The 20,773-nt window shown below is 34.6% G+C and overlaps 1 protein-coding gene across 4 annotated transcripts in view; it reads right to left on the bottom strand.

Annotated features, from left to right (window-relative positions):
* Positions 1 to 9,886: 9,886 nt before the first annotated feature.
* LOC136841355 (opioid-binding protein/cell adhesion molecule-like) overlaps positions 9,887 to 20,773 on the bottom strand; it is a 54,671-nt gene continuing 43,784 nt past the window's right edge. For all 4 annotated transcript variants that reach the window (XM_067108286.1, XM_067108288.1, XM_067108289.1 and 1 more), the window contains 3 exons: positions 20,059 to 20,162; positions 13,054 to 13,249; positions 9,887 to 10,192 (listed from right to left, as the gene is read on the bottom strand). In XM_067108286.1, coding sequence (XP_066964387.1) covers positions 10,080 to 10,192; positions 13,054 to 13,249; positions 20,059 to 20,162 — 413 coding nt within the window. In that variant the 3' untranslated portion in view covers positions 9,887 to 10,079. The remainder of the gene's footprint in view (positions 10,193 to 13,053; positions 13,250 to 20,058; positions 20,163 to 20,773) is intronic.

The following is a 20,773-nucleotide window of genomic DNA, read 5'->3' as shown; positions in this document are numbered from 1 at the left end:
TTATTAACGCCTTAACGGTGAATGGCTGAAATTGCCTCAGTTTTTGACTAGACGGGCTAAATTTAATCAATCACATCCTATAAACTGACTGTTGTAAACTATATGCCGGTACTTAATTTTTCAATGACGACAACGGTGTTTCAATTTTTGGAAGTATGGAAGGCTCCAAAATAATAAATACGCCTCATGAAATTACTTTGAGATATTTTTTCGTATAACCTGGTGATAATAAGGTTGGCATGCCCAATCAAAGTATTGATAAATGGACTTTCAAGTTACTTCCAAAGATAAATTTCTTGTTTTAATAATAATAATAATAATAATAATAATAATAATAATAATAATAATAATAATAATAATAAATGGATGAATGTAGATATTTTAACCGAGTAACTCTTCTAGCCTATAATCTCTAATGACGTGAAAACTATGTAATCACGCAGAATGATTCCCCCATAAATGTAACTGACTCTGTATTCATCCTCATCCAGCTGTAATTTCATGTATCTCTGGAAATGACGGATAAATTATAGTAATGCAAGAATTATTGATGAGTGAGGGGATAATGTAAAGATCAAGGCAAAAATTAATAATTGATGTAGAATTATGTTTTGGTTAATACCATTTAATAAATATAAATGAATCACTGAAATTATGCCCTAATAAAGGCATGTATAAATATATATATATGGAGTATATATATATATATATATATATATATATATATATATATATATATATATATACATATTATACTGATATGTGTGTGTTTATTTGTGCATGTACATGTGTGTCTGTGTAATGTGTGTAACTGGAAGGATAGCATTCCAAAATAATAGAGGTATTATGTTGTTGTTAAACTGCCTATATATTTTTACTTCTTTGTACGAGAATAGTGATATACTTTAATCGGAAGTTAACCAAAGGTTTCCGGGACAATTTTGTTTTGTATTTTCTCCGTTAAATCTGGTTCCTTTTAGATATATTCCTGCATACCAATTAGCCAAGTAAACATTTATGCTGAGTTATCTCAGGCTAGAAAGCGCTGTCAGTGGGAATTGAGGAAAGGAGTAATGCAGTAGACATTGTCGAGACGTTTCCCATTAAAGATGCCTGCTCGTAGTTGGCGAAGCCGCCATCTATTGAGCGCGAGAAGAACTACAAGGTCGCCCTGGCCTCTGGGAGTCTGGTAACAGCAGGTGTAAAGGACATTGGCTCTGAACTCACTTAACTTGTATTATTATTATTATCATTAATATTGCTAGAATTATTCGTTAGGTTAATTACCTCTTAACTAATTTGGTTGTAAACGTGAGTCAAGGTACCAGCGCTATAAACAGACTTCGTTAATCTTGAAAATAAAATACAACGAGGACATTGAGAAGGTAATTATTTATTAGTCCATGAAATCATTAAAATTAGATTGTTTATCTTAGGACATGACATAGCTGTAACGGAAAATTGTTCATTTAAGTAAAGCTAAAATGTAAATTATGATTATTATTGTTGCATAACATTTTATTAAGCCTAATTATGTTGATCATGGAAAACAAACAATCTTTAAAGCAACATGTTACAGAAAATTAGCGGGGAAATCATTTTCCTTTTAAATAAATAAGTTACTTGCCCCTCGAATCAGCCGCAAAGAACACTTCAAACAACATACGTGCTTTGTCAACAAACTTCAGGCTCTGCCGAACGCATTTATCCACTATTTTTTTTTTTAATGAAATTTACGATCAAGCACCACTAATTACACTGACACGCAATGAATCATTGTAGTATTTGTTCAAGAACAATCTTGGCTACGAGCAGTTGAATGATCATTCCAGTTTATCATCATCTTTCCTCTTCGGTCTAATCAAGGTGATTAATAAACCTAAATGCAATTCATAAATACCGAACATAATCCTGAAGGAGACATTCGCCCAGGTAGTCACTAATCTAGAATCCTTAGATAGCACATCAGTCTTTAGATTTCCTCGCAAAACGATTCAGGTTATCTATCATTCATTAAATGGTATAATTCCCCCCCCCTCTCTCTCTCTCTCTCTCTCTCTCTCTCTCTCTCTCTCTCTCTCTCTCTCTCTCTCTCTCTCTCTCTCTCTCAATTCTTCTCGAAGAGAAACGACATTATCTGTTTCGAGATATTCCTTGCGGAATTAATTAGGAAATTGGGACTTCATTTATTACAAACTGATTATACTTATAAAGGAAAAAAGACATTTTAGCACCAAGTCAGAACTTCTGCATGTACATAGCTATTGCTACAAAGAAATTGGATATCTATGAAACATGAAAAGACTTCATTGAAGAATGCACGATTGCAGCTGCCATTGATGGGAATGGGAAGTAGTGTGCAATTTTAAAAACCACCAATACTTTCAGTAGTTCAATTATTACCAGCAGCAGCTGTACATAGCGGCAGGAGTATCGTAAGTCATTAGTGTTTGGGGGTAACATTGATGTCAAGAAAACAAAGAAGAATGCTTCAAGTTTGTTGGACTTTCCCAAACTGCATAGAAGTGTAGAGAACTCTCCGAGAGGGAGGCATTCAAACACTCTCTCTCTCTCTCTCTCTCTCTCTCTCTCTCTCTCTCTCTCTCTCTCTCTCTCTCTCTCTCTCTCTCTCGTTTCTTTTCACCTCCAAAGTTCTAAGTGTCTTTGTGCAACTTTGTTACGTGCACCAACTTTAAGCCCTAAACCCAAGTTGTAAAACTGTTTTTTAGTCTAAGAGGGAAATGTTAGGAACAATAAGGACAGCAAGCGAGTCGAAATTGTAATGGAGCTCTCAGGTTTTGGTGCAAACAGCAATATTTAATTAATGAAGAAGTACGAAAATTCTTAATACTAAGAAAAAGAATGTCTCGAATAGAATTCTTTCATGTTGAGTATTCATTACCAAAATTTAGGAGTGAACTGAGAGGAAAATGAGGAAGTTTCTTCTTCTTCTTCTTCTTCTTCTTCTTCTTCTTCTTCTTCTTCTTCTTCTTCTTCTTCTTCTTCTTCTTCTTATTATTATTATTATTATTATTATTATTATTATTATTATTATTATTATTATTATTATTATTGTGGTGATGAGGTTTACACGAGAAATTTGGCTTTAATAGGCCATGATTTAAAGAATTCTTAAATCATTCAATGGATAGACATGTTGTTTTTCCATTCTGTATTGCGCATAAAATGGAGATTTTTTGACATGTATTTGATGAGTTGGAATATGACAATGAGTTACAGATACGGGGAATCATTGTCATATAAAAATGGGAACAAGCTGGGAAGAAGAAGAAGAAGATTTGATGAGCTGGAATAAGCATCAAAGTAATTCTAGTATAGGTTTGGAATTTCAAGCAGTGTTGCATGTATTTTCATTCGAAATAATTTCATTGGTTTTGAGAATATATTTTTATTGCTGTCCAACTAGTCCATGGCTCTCTTTTTACTATCTTATCGATAAATGGTCGAAAGTAACTCTGTCCTTAGCTTGACACATGAAATTTCATAAATCAGTTCTCATAAATTAACCCCTCATAAACTATACATATAAAATTTTTCTATAATTTTTCAACTTTTGAAATTATGGAAAGTATTATAATGTAAACACTCCATTTCAAATTACACTTGGATATGTTTTTTGTACAGCTTCTTCTGAATAACGTTGAAATGCCCCATCAAAGTACTGAAAAAATACTTCAACGCATTTTATCACTAGTGATAACTAATAGCCAAAATTCTAGTGACAACAACAATGATGATGATGATAATAATAATTGGGTGAATGTAAATATTTTAACTAGATACTTGTCACCGTGTCTATAATCTCTTATAATATCGTTGAGATCCGATAAATATAATAAATGATCCCCCGTACAGTATCTGTAGCTCATTCTGCCATTTTTTATTTTTTTTTTATTTTTACAAATTTTTGCTCTTATTTCATGTACGCCCTCAAATGACGGATAGAATATAATAATTGAAGCACACATCACGTTTCAAGGCAGACAATAATAACTAGAATTATAGAATAACATTTGTTTTATTACATTTTTCAATCGTAAAGTGAGTCATTTCAGATACTGCATCCTTGGAGGTACTCATGCGGTATCTTTCAAAATGATTTTATATATATATATATATATATATATATATATATATATATATATATATATATATATATATATATGCATATATATATTATATATTATATTATATTATATTATATATTATACTATATAGCCTAATATATAATGCATATATATATATATATATATATATATATATATATATATATATATATATATATATATATATATATACTTAGAATAATCACTGTATAGACTGGAAAGACTCACCTGAGAATTTTTTTAACAATATTGTTAAAGAAATATCATTGAAGCTGCCTTTATTAAGTATTTTAACAATCAGCTTATGAATCTTAGTTCAGGTCATTTTGAATTAGATAGTGATATACCATGTTCATAAAATTATAGGGAAGTACAATGTCGCCTTTCAACAACAACCTGTTCTACAAGCTGCAGCCTAAGTTCTTAAGCATTTTTAAAGTATATTCTTACATATTGTATGGTAGTGACAATTTATTTTTCAAACTACTGATTAAATACAGTAATGATGTTTTGCTTGTTGATGGCTTTGGTCTTTGGCTTCTGAGGTTTTTTTTTTATGTCTATTTATTTATTTACTTTGTACCCCGAAGATGTATACGCAGTACACGAAAGCGCTTGGAGCCTGCCTTTAATTTTCACCTTTCTTGTGGTTATTCTTTTACTTATATATTTGTCACGTGCAGCTTGGTGACTTACTGCTGATTATAATACACACACACACACACACACACACACACACACACACACACACACATATATATATATATATATATATATATATATATATATATATATGTATGTGTGTATTTATGTATATATATGTATGTGTGTAGGCTATATATGTATGTATTTGTATGTTTATATATACATGTTTGTTTAAAAAGCTAATGGATATCTTACAACAATAATAGATATCAATTTTTTTAAATCGCCTTTACAGTATCACTTCTCTGTTGGAAAAATGGCATTTCTTGAAAGATGAATAATAGGTGCGGTCCAAGCCAAGTATATCATATGATGTTTCCAGGACATTTTTGCTTTGTATTTTCCTTTTCATTCTAGTTTATTATAGACATTATGGATCTGTATACCATGTATCCAAGTAAATATTTATGCAGAATTGCCTAGGACTAGTGAAGCACTGTCATTCGGAAATGAGGAGAGGGATCACAAACAATAGAACTTGGCGAGCGACCTCCTATTAAAGATGCCTGCTCGTAGTTGGCGATGCTGCCATCTATTGAGCGCGAGCGTAACTACAAAGTCGCTCTTGCCTTAGGGAGACTGTAACTGTATGTATATAGGGAACTGACTCCGAACTGACCTAGTCTTTATAATTGTTATTAATATTGATAGAATTGTTCGCTAGGTTAATTAGTTCTTAATTCATTTAGTTGTAAAGTTGAGTCAAGGTACCGGTGCTATAAACAGGAATCGTTAATCTTGATAATAATGCAACGAGAACATTGAGTCCATGAAACGAGAACAACAAATTTAACTTGCAACATATGATGACTGTTACTGAGAGCTGAGTCAGAGACTGATGTTTCATTCATGTATAAAAAAATTTAATTATTGTTATTAATACTGAATGATATTTCCCAATGTGTAATTAAATGTTTATTGTGGAAAACAAATAATCCTTAAAACACCATATTGTTACAGAAACTTAGTGGGGAAATCAGTTTCATTATGAATGTACAACGGATACTTGTCCTTCGACTCAGCCGCAACGAACAGCAGCATTTGTTGCTCAGTAGCGCCACCTATTGATCTGAGCCTCTACTTCAACTTTTGCTCGCTGCCCTTGTTGCTGATTACTTCTCTTCTGTTCATCACATCCGTCTAAATTCCGGAGATGATTATTAGGTTATATCACAAGAAAACTCTTCCTGGACACGAAATATATGTAATTACTCCCTTTTGCAGGATGGAATTATCAGTAACTTACAATTACTGTAACTGAATTTTTATCCTCATGCACACGCACACACACATATATATACGCACACGTATATATGTATATAGATACTCGTATAGGCCTATATATATTTACGGCCTTCAGCGTTAATTTCAATTATGTTCGCCAACAAAAACTCCGTCGCCTTGTATGTCTCGTATAAATTCTTTCAACTCGTGAATATTTAAAAACGACTTTTAGCTGTATTCCAGGAATTCCCAACTATGCCCGTTACGGTGACACACTCTTTCATTATTCACTTTTAGAGAGAGAGAGAGAGAGAGTGAGAGAGAGAGAGAGAGAGAGAGAAAGAGAGAGAGAGAGAGAGAGAGCGGCTTGGTTACAGATTTTTCCCTTAAACTTGGGCAATTTTCGGATTAAATGACCCAATCACTCTTCCGCCGTCAAGCTGACATATTTGAAATTGGTTCTTGATAATGACTACGGTTAAAAACAAGGAAGGCTCTCTCTCTCTCTCTCTTTATATATATATATATATATATATATATATATATATATATATATATATATATATATATATATATATATATATATATATATATGATAATATGATATCGATAAACTCTCTCTCTCTCTCTCTCTCTCTCTCTCTCTCCTGTTAAGATGGTTGCAGAATCTTATAAAGAAAAAGATCTTAGGAAGAAGAGCGGTAAAACTCAGAAGGAAAACTATTAAATTTTATTTTATAAGATTTTATTTGAAATATTTGGGAACTGTTTCCATGTTTTAGTTGTGATTGTATATGTACCTAATCTTCCGGGAATGTGTTTTTAGTTACTGACAGTAGGAGAGTTTATTCCTCGGAAATTTTATGAGAATTTTTTCTTGACATTGTTCTTGTGGATTTATTACAATGTAATTACTAAGTAATTTTTTCCTGTGAGTTTATTCCTATTTTGTTTTTTCTTCCTGAGACTTCCTGTCGTAGCCAAATTAACTGCAAGTAACTTTTAATTTAATTTAATTTTATCTTAGTTGTCTTAGCATAAGGTCCTGCTTATCCCCTTACCATAATACTGTAACAGCTCTCTCTCTCTCTCTCTCTCTCTCTCTCTCTCTCTCTCTCTCTCTCTCTCTCTCTCTCTCTCTCTCTCACACACACACACACACACACACACACACGCTGGTTCACATGGCATAATGGTGACGCAATCGATCCCACAAACAGGGAAGGAAAAGAACGGGATAGGATTGTCCTTTAATAAATACGGCACCCCTTTTGCCCTATCCATTGAATTATGAACTCAGCTTGTTGCCAGAGTACTTTTGTTTGCAGCTTGTTTAGAGAGAGAGAGAGAGAGAGAGAGAGAGAAAGAAAGAAGAAGAGAGAGAGAAGAGAGAGAGAAGAAAAAACCGGCAAATGTGTCTATTTATACATCTCATAATTCTAAAAAAAAAAAAAAAAAAAGATTGCCATGAAGGCATCTATACCCACTGAGCTGAAACCATTCATTAGATTCTCTCTCTCTCTCTCTCCTCTCTCTCTCTCTCTCTCTCTCTCTCTCTCTCTCTCTCTCTCGTGAAGTAAATGATGTTATCCTGTCGCATTTCAGTTGGATGGTTTTTAACCATGAAGTTTAGTGTGTTTTATGTTTCTGTTGAACAGGCACAATTAGAATGATCTGGAGCTGCCTGTTGAATGCTTCAATTTAAGCGCGCAAGCACGTGTAGGAGCGCAAGTATGTTTCTCTGATGAGGGTGGAGGTGTGTCTATGGTTTGAAATCATGAACATGCAATACATATACTTTATTTCATTTGTACATTGATTATTTGGTTTACAATAAAAAGAATAGAAATGTGGCCATATATCTTTGGATGCAGGAATGATAATGATAATATGCCTGGAAGAGAGATATTTTTTTTTAAACATATTTCTGTTTTTGTCTTTTTTTATATATTTCCTCTTACTTGTGATACAAAGGCTTACAGTACTAAACACATACACACATTTTTATATTATCTAGTATCGAGGCAATTTATACATTATATACAGTTGTATTTTCCGGGGAGTCTCGACAACCAGTCGCCCGTTACTATCATTGTGTTAAAAATAAATTCCCTCTTATGTACTTCCATTCAGTATTACCAAAACGTTTATATCTGTTTTGTTCCGTAAGTTTAACACGTACCGAAATTACCGTGTAATCATTTAGTCACAACACAGAAGATATTACTGAAAAAGACAACCGATTATCAGAATAATATCTTTCCTATTGTATAAAACCACCGGGTTTGAAATAATCATATTGCTTTTCCAACCGTGTAAAAATAAAAAAAAAAACAAGTTTCAGTTGGTTTTGATAAACAGTTTCTAGCCAATATTTCCATAAATAGATAACAAAAAGTAAATAAAAAATAATACGGATAAGTTCTTTACGTGCCGTATTTTTAACTTAGAATTATAAAATGAAAATGTGTCAGGCGCTTACCACTTCAAGATCAGATTATTACTCTTTCTTCAAAATCCAGTTGTTTCGTTCCAGGGTCGAATTATCACCTGCTTGAAGACAGAATTTTGGTGTTTTAAAATCAGATAGTTTTTTTTACTTCTGTAGCTATTTGGATCAGCTTCAAAATTGAATTGGTTATGCTCACAGATCAAATTGTTCCCTGATTATTATTGATAATTATTCATGTAAAATGCAGATTTTTGGGGAGGAATGTTTATATTCAGATTCACTTATAAGGGCATTTGAAAGAGGAGAACTTCACCTTAGCACCAGGTGGAAATGAAGATAGAAAAATGATAGGCAGAATGGAAAATGGATGTTTTCATGTTTGAGAACGATTTTTCACTTTTAGGAGAAGTCAGCTTTGTGTAGATTTTTTTTTTATTTAGCACCCTGCATTTATTTCTTATATACTAATAAAATTTAGCTATGCGGGTGAAGACAGGCCCGGATCGATTACCTTTTTTTTTTATAATAAACCGTTGTAGACTGGTTACTTCTTTTGCTGACTTGTTTTTTTTTGGGGGGTTAACTGAGTTTTCCTTCAGCTCACAGACATCTGCAATAAAAATTCATAAAAGCTGACACATTCAAACAATTCCTTACTTGATCGACGTATAAAATGAATTCAGAGTCAAGAGAATTTTCATTTCACCTTGCAAATCTCAACGGTAAAACAATTTTCAGCATTTACAGATATATGCTTACGATGAACTTATAAATGGAAAACCAATGATTTTTTGTCTGTCTCGACGGCCGAAAGTATAAATATGAAAAACACAGGACCTTAGGAAAATGATGAGTCACTGCACCATAGTGAAGCACACATTCAGTGAACACAAGTATATAATTCTCTAAGCCACACTCAAGTTCCACATTAATAGAGAAACGACGAACGTGTATTTTAACCAATATCGGTTTCAGTTATGGACTGCACGTGACAAAATCGCAATTACGTAAATTGACATCGTTCAAGAAAGTTTACATTACAGATTACTCATGCAGTCATTGGCTATATATATATATATATATATATATATATATATATATATATATAACTATATATATATATATATATATATATATATATACATATATATATATATATATATATATATATATGTGCATATATATATATATATATATATATATATATATATATATATATATATATAAATACATATATATGTATATATATATATATATATATATATATATTATATATATATATATTATATATATATATATATATATATATATATATATATATATATATATATATATATATATATATATATATATATATATATATATTGCCACTTTTAGAACTAGAAATAAAAACAGACCAGAATGCAATATGGAGAAAAGAAAACATTTCTTTTTTACCAGTATTAATATGGCACCATTTACAAAATGTTGCATTTTCTTTTCATTTTATTCCCTAGCTTTACATTATCTCAGCAAGTACAAAATATTCCTCAGTATAAAATCCCCAGAGAAGAGAACCCGGCGGTGCCACATCATCTGGCGGTCAGCAGTGCCGCGTTGATTAGGAGGAGTGCCACTAGAAGCCCCCGAGAGACGTCCAGAGAGTGACAGCTGCTCTCGTGATGCATGGCTGCCGGAAATTCGTCTGAAAAGGGAAGATACTTCAATTACTTGATGGAAGAGCGAAACAGAGATTGCAGTATTTTTTTTTCTTCTTTTTTGGCCGTGACCGTTTTCCAGCAGGTGGAATTGAAAAATGGAAATGAGGGACTGGAAAACCGAGATGCTTCAATTACTTGATGGAAGAGAGAATGAGGAACAACATTCTTTTTCGTAATCATTTTTCTAAGGGCGAAATTAAAAAAAAAAAAAAAAAAAGAGGAACGTGAAGACGAAGAACTGAAAGGAAATTCTATAAAGAAGGGAGATACTTCAGTTACTTCTTGGAAGAGAATAAGAGAGGAAATGGTCAAGATTTGTTGGTCTGTTTTCCAGAGGTTGTAACTGAAATCACTAGAATGGGTAATTGGAAAAATGGTGTCTGGCGTTGTCATTTAGGGGCTTTTTAATAAAAGATGCTTCGGTTACTTATTGGAAAAGAGAAATGCAACACAGTGTTTTTCTTGGAACATTTTCCAGAGGGTGGAGCTCGGAACCTTTAGAGTATGAAATTGGAAAAGTGGACGCAGATAGTGGTTGGTTTAGACTTTAGATTAAGCCAGAATTATACCAGCACGGACATTAGCGCACACTTACAGGGAATAAGAGGTCGGTTATTGACCTTTTGACTTGGTCCTGCGGACTGACTTTTTATGTTTTGCTAAAGCTGTTTTACCTACTTAACTGAAGAGTAATTAGAATAAAAACTTAAACGTAAAATGAACTTAATCTTTCTTGAAATGTGACAATGAAGAAACCATAGTTATTTGATAAAAGATCAAGAAAAAAACCTTCCCCCAGAAAGAAAAAGTCGAACGTCGAACTGGCAAACCGTAACGTGGAGTTATCAGTCAAAAGCTTTTTCCAAAAGTCTTTGGTTGGTAGGGTGCACAATTACTTGATGGAAAAGGGACACAAGGCTCATTTTTCAGGAACCTTTTGCTGGAACGTAAATCAGGAAAAATGAAACGATGAGATATCGGTCAAGGGTCATCTATGCATTCTCTGATTAAAAGCATTACAGTAAAAATTGTGCATTTCTTTTGTTTACATATCGTCAGTAAATATATATACTTCATTACTTCGGTGTATTTAAGGTGTGTATTATCATTGGTGACTACATTTCGGGTAGTATCAAATATTCATAAGGAAATCGATTTTAAGCAGAAGACATTAAATGGTATGTAAGTTACATAAAAATCTGCAACGAAGAGTTCAACAAAGAGTGGGTTGTTTAATGAGAAAAACCTATAAATGTGGCTGTAGTGTTAAAAAAATAATTTTCATCTTGTCTTCCAGTTTATAATTGAACGTCTGAATGTTTTTATTTGCTCAAGCCCTCCAACACTGCTGTACTTTGAAATAACGATGTATAACTAGCAGTAAAGGAGATAATTTCCAGGCTCTGCAGTTTTGACTCAGTTGTCACGAATAGTATTAGTTTAATTCTTTCATTTTCCAGAGATATTCCAGATCATAAAATTTGGGATTATTTAAGGAAAAGAAACCCCGTTTCAAGCAGTTTGCCGAAAATGTAAAGATAACTGATGTTTGTAGAAATCTAGACCAAGAACCTGAAACCCATAACATTGATAATATTCTTTGAAAAAATGCTCATAGTAGCATGAATCTTGAAATGGAGAAACAAATCCACAGTTATTTATGTGTATAAATATATCTGAAAATAAATCTATACAGAGAGCTTTCGAGAATCTCTTCGATTCCCTTTTTCAATCTAGAAATTGAAAAGGGGAATCGAACAGTTCCCCGAAATCTCTCTGTACTGATTTATTTTGAAATATATTTGCACCTATACATAGCTGTGGATTTATTTTGCTGTTGTCTTTGTAGATACAAGAGGCCTTACCAGCAAATACTAATTTTCTGGCGTCTTTAGAGAACATACGCTTTGAGCGTTACATAAAGAAAACATAAAGTAGAAGAGTGGTCGAAGTACTGTAAAATATTTTAATGTATCAATGGTATAGTGCAAAGCGAATCATAGAATGGGCTCATGGTACGAAACCAGCTTACCAATAGTCTCAGTTTTTCCTGGGTTCAGCATTGTCTAACAGAGTACACCTCTTACTGTTTAATATCTGCAGCAAGTGGAGTATTATCTGCATACTGAGATAATCTAAATTTAACCAGATTTTCATAACATGCAACTATCTAGTCTTTTAATACAACTTGAGAACTTTATTTGAAAATTAGGTGCACATACTGTTTCGTTTTAAATCAAGCAGCCCTCTTTTTTCAACATTTAAAAAAAGGACTGCAGTTTCTGACACGATAAAATAAGTCTTCTCGACAATAATTTGAAAATAGTGCCAGATTTCTATTGAGTTTTAGTACTGCCTTTTTTGGGGGGTTAACCAAAATGTCCTCATATCTGGTGTTTTAATGTGTTTGTATATGTGACCAACAAGAGTGATTTATTATTGCATTTTCTTCTAGTGAGCTCAGTTACCTTGTATGGTATTCTACATGGCCGTGTTCTCAGTTTTTTTTTCATTCTTGTAACTATATTACAAATGACCTTAAACGTAACACAAATGTCTTGGTACAGATATTGTATTCAGTGTTATAATGATCCTAGACTAATAGTTTTATTTCATGTTATACAAGGAGGCGTTCTGGAACTACTGATCTTTTCATTCTTCATTAGCAGTAGGCAAAAACGACCTTGAAAGCAAGACATTATTATGTACTGGTGATATTACTGCTTGTAGACAACCGTACTGTCCAGAAACTGTTCCCGTTGTCAGTATTTACCAGGAATAAGAATTATGGCTTCGAATATACGATAGCACTGTGCGTTAATACGGAATTCCAACAGATACAAACCCTCTACTATGAAGACACTAATAGACGCCGGATGCACAGAGTCGGGCTGGCACGTATAGTTGCCAGCGTCTCTACTCACTGCCTTCCCGACCGAGAGCTTCGAGGAGACTAATTGGCCGGCCTTCTCCGTGTGGATGCTCACCCCTCCCCGGGGACCCGCGATGGACAGCTTCGTTTGATTGTGCAGCCAGTCTACCTGTTTGGGGTTAATTAACGTTAATTTCTAAATAGGGGGGTGAATGTCTCGGGTGATTATGGTAATTGGATTCGGTGATTGTGGATGATTGTATTTTAGTGCAGAAGTAGTATAATAATATACAGTAGTTCATCTTCATCGTTAATTTCTATAGGGATACTGTCTAATGATAATTATCGTTAATTTGAAGGTGGTGTGCCAACAGTGAGGATGATAATTACCTGACAATTACCGTTGAATTAGAGGCAAGGAGGCGTATCTAGAAGGCAACGTATTGTTATGGTTGATAGAATTGAAATCGGAAATCTACACGAAAATACTAATTTACTCGAAAACATATAACCATAATTTACTCGAAAAAAGTAATCATAATTTAGCGGGAAACAGTAATATAATTTACTCGGAAACTCTAATCATAATTTACTCGGAAACTCTAATCATAATTTACTCGGAAAAACTAATCATAATTTACTCGGAAATACTAATCATAATTTACTCGGAAACACTAATCATAGTTTACTCGGAAGCTCTATTCACAATTTACTCGGAAACTGTAGTTATAATTTACTTGGGAACGCTAATCATAATTTACTCGGAAACTCCAATCATAATTTACTCGGAAACTCTAATCATAATTTGCTCGGAAACTCTAATCATAATTTACTCGAAAACCCAAATCATAATTTACTCGAAAACTCTAATCATAATTTACTCGGAAACTCTAATCATAATTTACTCGGAAACACTAATCACAATTTACTGGGAAACATTAATCATAATTCACTCGAAAACACTAATCGTAGTTTACTCGGAAACACTAATCATAATGTACTCGGAAACTCAAATTATCGACGATTAAGCATATCCAGTATTTAACGTAAAAATTGTGTGGACATAAAATTCCTCCCCCTTTCTAAAATTGCCAGCGCACAAAGTACCCCAAATGCATCGTAATAAGAAAGACATTTTGGTCAAACACCGCTTGGTAAGTGAAGTTTATGACAGGATTTAATGGCACTGCATTTCGTGTCAAAATCTTTATCATTGTTACAAATATATCGCGTTTCCGTAAAAATTGAAATTGCACCACTAAACGGATTCAAATACTAAAATATTACCCGGATACGTTCGACGCCATTAGCTGGTTTTCGTTTTTAAAGAAGGATAGGACGTTCAAATCTAAGTGCATTAGTGATAGTGCAAATCTGATATTACTCCTACACATTTTTTTACCCTGGGAAATCAAGTGTGAGGGCCACTGTTTTCGACAATACGTATTTTACAGTTTGGTAGTACAGAAAGGAATTCATTGTTAGTAATGATATAATGATATCGGTTGTCGATTCGATAATGTGTTCATGCATGATAGTCAGAAGTTTCAGTTTGCTCATGCAGTGGAACAATTTGTTATACGAGTGTTTATATATATATATATATATATATATATATATATATATATATATATATATATATATATATATATATATATATGTATACATCCAAATATTCATACATACTAGCTGACCAACCCAGTGCTGCCTGGGGAAAAATCTGAACTCAAATTTTCTGCACCTCCTTGTGCTGACAGTCCCTTTTATCCAGGAATGACTGCTGTGACTGTCCACTTTTATCTAGGAATACTGTACTGACTGTCCATTTTATCCAAATATTACTGTGGTGACTGTCCCATTTATCCAGGTATTACCGGTGACTGTCTCATTTATACAGGTATGACTGTACTGCCCATTCCATTTATCCAAGCATTACTGTACTGACTGTCTCGTTTATCCAGGTATTACTGTACTCAGTGTCCCATTTATCCAGTTATTACTGTGGTGACTGTCTCATTTATCCAGGTATTACTCTGTTGACTTTCCATTTATCCAGGTATTACTGTGGTGACTGTCCCTTCCATACAGGTATTACTCTGCTGACTTTTCCATTTACCCAGGTATTACTGTGGTGACTGTCCCATTTATCCAGGCATTACTGTGGTGACTGTCCCTTCTATCCAGGTATTACTCTGCTGACTTTCCCATTTATCCAAGTATTACTGTGGTGACTGTCCCTTTTATCCAGGTATTACTGTGGTGACTGTCCTTCTATCCAGGTATTACTCTGCTGACTTTCCCATTTATCCAGGTATTACTGTGGTGACTGTCCCATTTATCCAGGTATTACTGTGGTTACTGTCCCTTTTATTCAGGTCTCACTGTAGTGACCGTCCTGTTTATCCAGGTATTACTCTGCTGACTTTCCCATTTATCCAGGTATTACTGTGGTGACTGTCCCATTTATCCAGGCATTACTGTGGTGACTGTCCCTTCTATCCAGGTATTACTCTGCTGACTTTCCCATTTATCCAGGTATTACTGTGGTGGCTGTCCCTTTTATCCAGGTACTACTGTGGTGACTGGCCATTTTATCCAGACATTACTGTGGTGACTGTCTCCCAGGTATTACTGTGGTGGCTGTTCCATTTATCCAGGCATTACTATTCTGTCTGTCCCTTTTATCCAAATATTACAGTCCTGACTGCCCCTTTTATCCAGGTACTACTGTGGTGACTGTCTTTTTTATCCAGATTTTACTGTGGTGACTGTCTCATTTATCCAGGTATTACTGTTGAGGCTGTCCCTTTTATGCAGGTATTACTGTGGTGACTGTCCCTTTTACGCAGGTATTACTGTGTTGACTGTCCCTTTTATCCAGGTATTACTGTACTCTCTGTCCCTTTCATCCAAGAATTATAGTGCTGACTGTCCCTTCTATCCAGGTATTACTGTTGTGACTGGCCATTTTATTCAGGTATTACTGTATTGACTGTCTGTTTTATCCAGACATTACTGTGGTGACTGCACCCCCCCCCCCGGGTATTACTGTGTTGGCTGTCCCTTTTATTCAGGTATTCCTGTGGTGCCTGTCCCATTTATCCAGGTATTACTCTTCTGTCTATCAGTTTTATCCAAGAATTACAGTGCTGACTGTCCCTTCTGTCTAGGTATTACTGTGGTGACTGTCCAATTTATCCAGGTATTACTGTGGGGACTGTCCATTTTATCCAGATATTGCTGTGGTGACTGTCCCATTTACTCTCCCACTAAACCTAAACACACCTCTCCCCCACTTAACTGAAACCCTCCCACTAAACCTAAACACACCCCCAGCTAATCCTAAACACATCCCCACTAAACCTAAACACACCCCCCCACTAAACCAGAACACGTCACCCACTAAACCAGAACACATCACCTACTAACCCTAAACACAAACCTTGATACAGAATTATTAATCGCTGGAAAGGAAAGCATTTTCAGTAATATGTTTCTAAGGTATCGAGTGCATGGAATGAGGTATGATAAACCCGTAGAGTTTATTTACCACATAAGTTACAACGGGAAGGGGGATGGGGGAAATGGAAGGGGGAAGGGGTACGGAGTTGAAACCTACCCTTTACCAGGTAAGTTACAAAGCTAAGGGTGGGGGAATGGAAGGGGAAGGGGGTATGGATTTGAAACCTACCCTATTTTCTGTGTTGGGTCAAATTTTGGCAACGTGCCAAATTTTGTCTAGATTGGTTTAGTGGTTACCACATAAGTTAAAATGGGAAGGGGGGAAGAGGAAGGAGAAGGGGAAGGGGGTACGGGCTTGAAACCTACCCTATCTAAGTTGGGTCAAATGATGGCCACGTGCCAAATTTTGTCCAGATCAGACAATATACAAGCATACACACACACACACACACATATATATACCCACAGTACACACACACACACACACACACACACACACACACACACACGCACATATGTATATATATATAATATATGGATGGATGGATGGGTGGATGGATAGAGGAACCTATTAATAAGAACCACCGATTAGATGTGTATGTGCTTGTGTGTGTATATACGCGCTCGCGCCTGTGTCTGCGTACGTAAATGCAAGCTCGTATCTAAAAATTTCTCCACACTGAAAACAACTAATTTACTTCAAAGACTCGAGATTGTATCAAGGGCTTCCATTTGGTAAAGTAAAACCAGAAGAGAATTGACAACTGAAATCGGGAGCTTGCACACACGCACACACAAAAGCGCGCATTTAAGAAGGTCCTTTCCGGATCGTAATTCCGGAGAGATTACCTATGGGAATTTCCCCTGGGAGCAATAATTGGAACTGGCTGGAATTGGTGCGATGGGACGTGTAGAGGGACCTAATATGTCCGGATTTATTGTCCTTTAATATAATTGGTGATTTTCGCTGAATTTTACGCCAGTTTTATTTGTTTTAATATTTTAATTTTTCTTGTGTAATTAATGGTACTAATGACATTTTACATTTTTAGAATACATTTTGACATAGTTTGATATACTTTATGTATAAGTAATATCTCTGAATTCAATTAATTTAATATAATTAATTAAATTTTTCTTTTAATTCAGATATTCCCCTCACTAATTGGTAAAATAATAATAATTTAATGTGGTGAAAATGCAGTTATATTTCAATTAATATTACCATTTTGTGTGCATTTAATACCCCTTTTAAATCAGCACAAATGCGGACATATTGTTTTAGTCGGATTTTTCTAAATCTGAAAATGTGCCCATGGTTCACACAACGGATATACAAGCTTGTATTTCATAATACATGTTCGGTCACAAACCAGTTATGGATTATAGTATTTTAACAGAGTATTATCCTCTCATATTTAAAGTTATTCCACGTACTGTGGTCACCATAAGAGCATTAGTACTATGAAAATTGTTTTAATTCACCGATGTACGTTGATACAGCCATATGTTTTCAGCTTGGAAAATGGAATTTTTGCAATCCTATTAGGATTTAAGCAGAATTATCTCCAGCATGTTGAAATGTGATGTATTACAAAGAGAACTTTTTAAGTAAGGTTTAATTCATGTAAGGACGAGTCATAGTGCTAAATTTGTGTATTTGTAATGCATTACGCATAGAATTTTAGCGAGTACCTCAAGTACGATTGTTCCACTAATAAAATTACGTGAGCTGTTCTACTTATTTCGCTAGATCTAATCATGCGGTGTATTGTAGACTGGACTTTAGGTTCTTTGCGGCGTCCCTTCGGCCCCTAATTGCAACCCCCATCATTCATTTTACTGTACCACCATTCATATTGTCTTTCTTCCACCTCACTTCCCACCCTCCCCTAACAATTGTTCCGTCGTTCAAATGCTAGGTTTTCCTCCTGTTACACCTTTCAAAACTTTTTACTCTGTTTCCCTTTCAGCGCTGAATGACCTCGTGGGTCCCAGCACTTGGCCTTTGGCCTAAATTCTGCATTGTATTTTAATCGTTTGTAGTAAGTTACAATGCTCACCTTTTGATAAATTTTCGGAAAATCTACAAATAGTATTTTGTGTGGTCCTCCTGGCAGACTAACAGACAAACAAACAAGAAAAAAAAATCGCCTCAAAGAAAAACCTAACAAAAGAAGAATCTCCACAGAGAAGGTATTTAACATAAAAAGATGGCAAATGCTATTCATTTTCCTGTAATTCACATATAAAACGAGCCTTCCGTTACTGCAGCAAGTAACCCCAAGCGTAGCACAACCATCCGGACCGAATCTCGATTGTCCCCAAAACTTTTTTTTTTTCCCCGTCATTGGTCGGAGACTCGGCACACCAAAGTGCTTTTGCCGAATTCCTCACTGGAATTGGAACATTCCCACGCCTGAAACTTTCAAGGGGGAATCTGGTCACTGGCGCACCTCTCCTCCCCAAACCCCCTCCCCGTAGCAAAACACAAGCCTCTATACCCCAACTCCTCCTTCCCTGACGGACTCCCCCTCTTGCTCCCTTCCCCCCATAAAAACTTCGCATTTGCTCCGTTCAAAGAGAGTTGGCTAAACCTGCCATGAGCTTTCCAATATGAGCAAAAGGTTCTGCCTCTGTTTTGGAATGCATGTCGATTTCTGATGATGATGGTGACGATGTTTTCGCTTTTGAGGTTCGTTACGTTCACCAGCAGCAAGCGAACTGAATTGATCTTATTTGTCTTGTTTTCTTTTATATATATATATATATATATATATATATATATATATATATATATATATATATATATGTGTGTGTGTGTGTGTGTGTTTGTATATATATATATATGTATATATATATATATATATATGTATATATATATATATATATATATATATATATAACTATATATAATAATATATATATATATATATATATATATATATATATATATATATATATATATATATATATTGCTATATATATATATATAATTACCCCCATACAAAAATGGGAAAAAGCACGTTAAAGAAGATAATATACACGCAGTATATATATTGGAAATCTACGGGAATGGCACTGCACTTTTCACTATGACTGACTCGAACAAAACCATCACACAGAATAATAGTGTTGGGTATCATAATAATGCTGATGATTAACAGAATAATAGTGTTGGGTATGATAATAATACTGACGATTAAGGTGATTACGATGTGGAACACTGGGTTTAACGGGTGTAACTCTCCGGAGTCATGTCTATGAGTGGCTTCGCAATCGGTGTCAACGACCGTAAGGTGTAACGAAAATATAACTTAAATCGAACAATCAACCAACTGGAAGTATCACTTTCCTGAATCATTATAGCCAAAAAAAAATTTATTGCATGGTAAAGAAGCAAGGGCCCAGTTCAACAGCAGCTTTAAGGGCCCAGGTTATTCCAGCACACGCTTTATATATTTAAATGAACAAATCAATAAATTTTTCAGTTGAACAAAGCAGTAAAAAACTTACTGTACTGACGGCGTCTGGATGAAGCAATGCCGTACAGCTGATGACAAGCGTCGACCCACTCTTGATATACAGCTCGCTTGGACCTTGAATTTTCGCCGCCGGGACTAAAATATTAATAATAATAATAATAATAATAATAATAATAATAATAATAATAATAATAATAATAATAATAATAATGAATTTGAATAGTCAGAGTGGCAAAGATACCACATCAAGTAATTTATTTTTAAACCCAGAGGATATCTTTAGTTCTAAAACACCTTCTGAGTTTAGGGCACAGGAAAAAATAGACACGTGCAGAATTTTGGACAAGACCGTCACGGCAGATACAGACGGGAACCTAATTGTTTATAATGTATGGGGATCTCCCCTGTCTTATCATCCACTTTTGTAACAGACACCTGTATGCAAGTGGGAGACCAAGAAAAAATATCATTCTGAGAAGTAGAACATCAGGCACACAATAAGAATATTAAAACTAATATGATTTTTTAGTACTAGAGAATTGTGTCAAACTCATCTAAGCAAAAGAGAGACTTTAAGTCTGTTGTTTTTTGTGGCTGTGGGCTAGATAAAGGCATTAGGTTGCCGACCCCAATGACCTATGCACTTAAAATAACGAGAGATTAGTTAGGAATATTTCTCAAAAAATACATATGCAGGTAATGAAGTCTGGTGAGGTGGGGGTGGCGGGGGGCGAACTCTAGGTCGA

This window comes from Macrobrachium rosenbergii, chromosome 9, assembly GCF_040412425.1.
Source record: "Macrobrachium rosenbergii isolate ZJJX-2024 chromosome 9, ASM4041242v1, whole genome shotgun sequence".
NCBI lineage: Eukaryota > Metazoa > Arthropoda > Malacostraca > Decapoda > Palaemonidae > Macrobrachium > Macrobrachium rosenbergii.
Note: the sequence above shows the minus strand (reverse complement) of the source record. Positions and strands in the feature narration are given on the sequence as shown.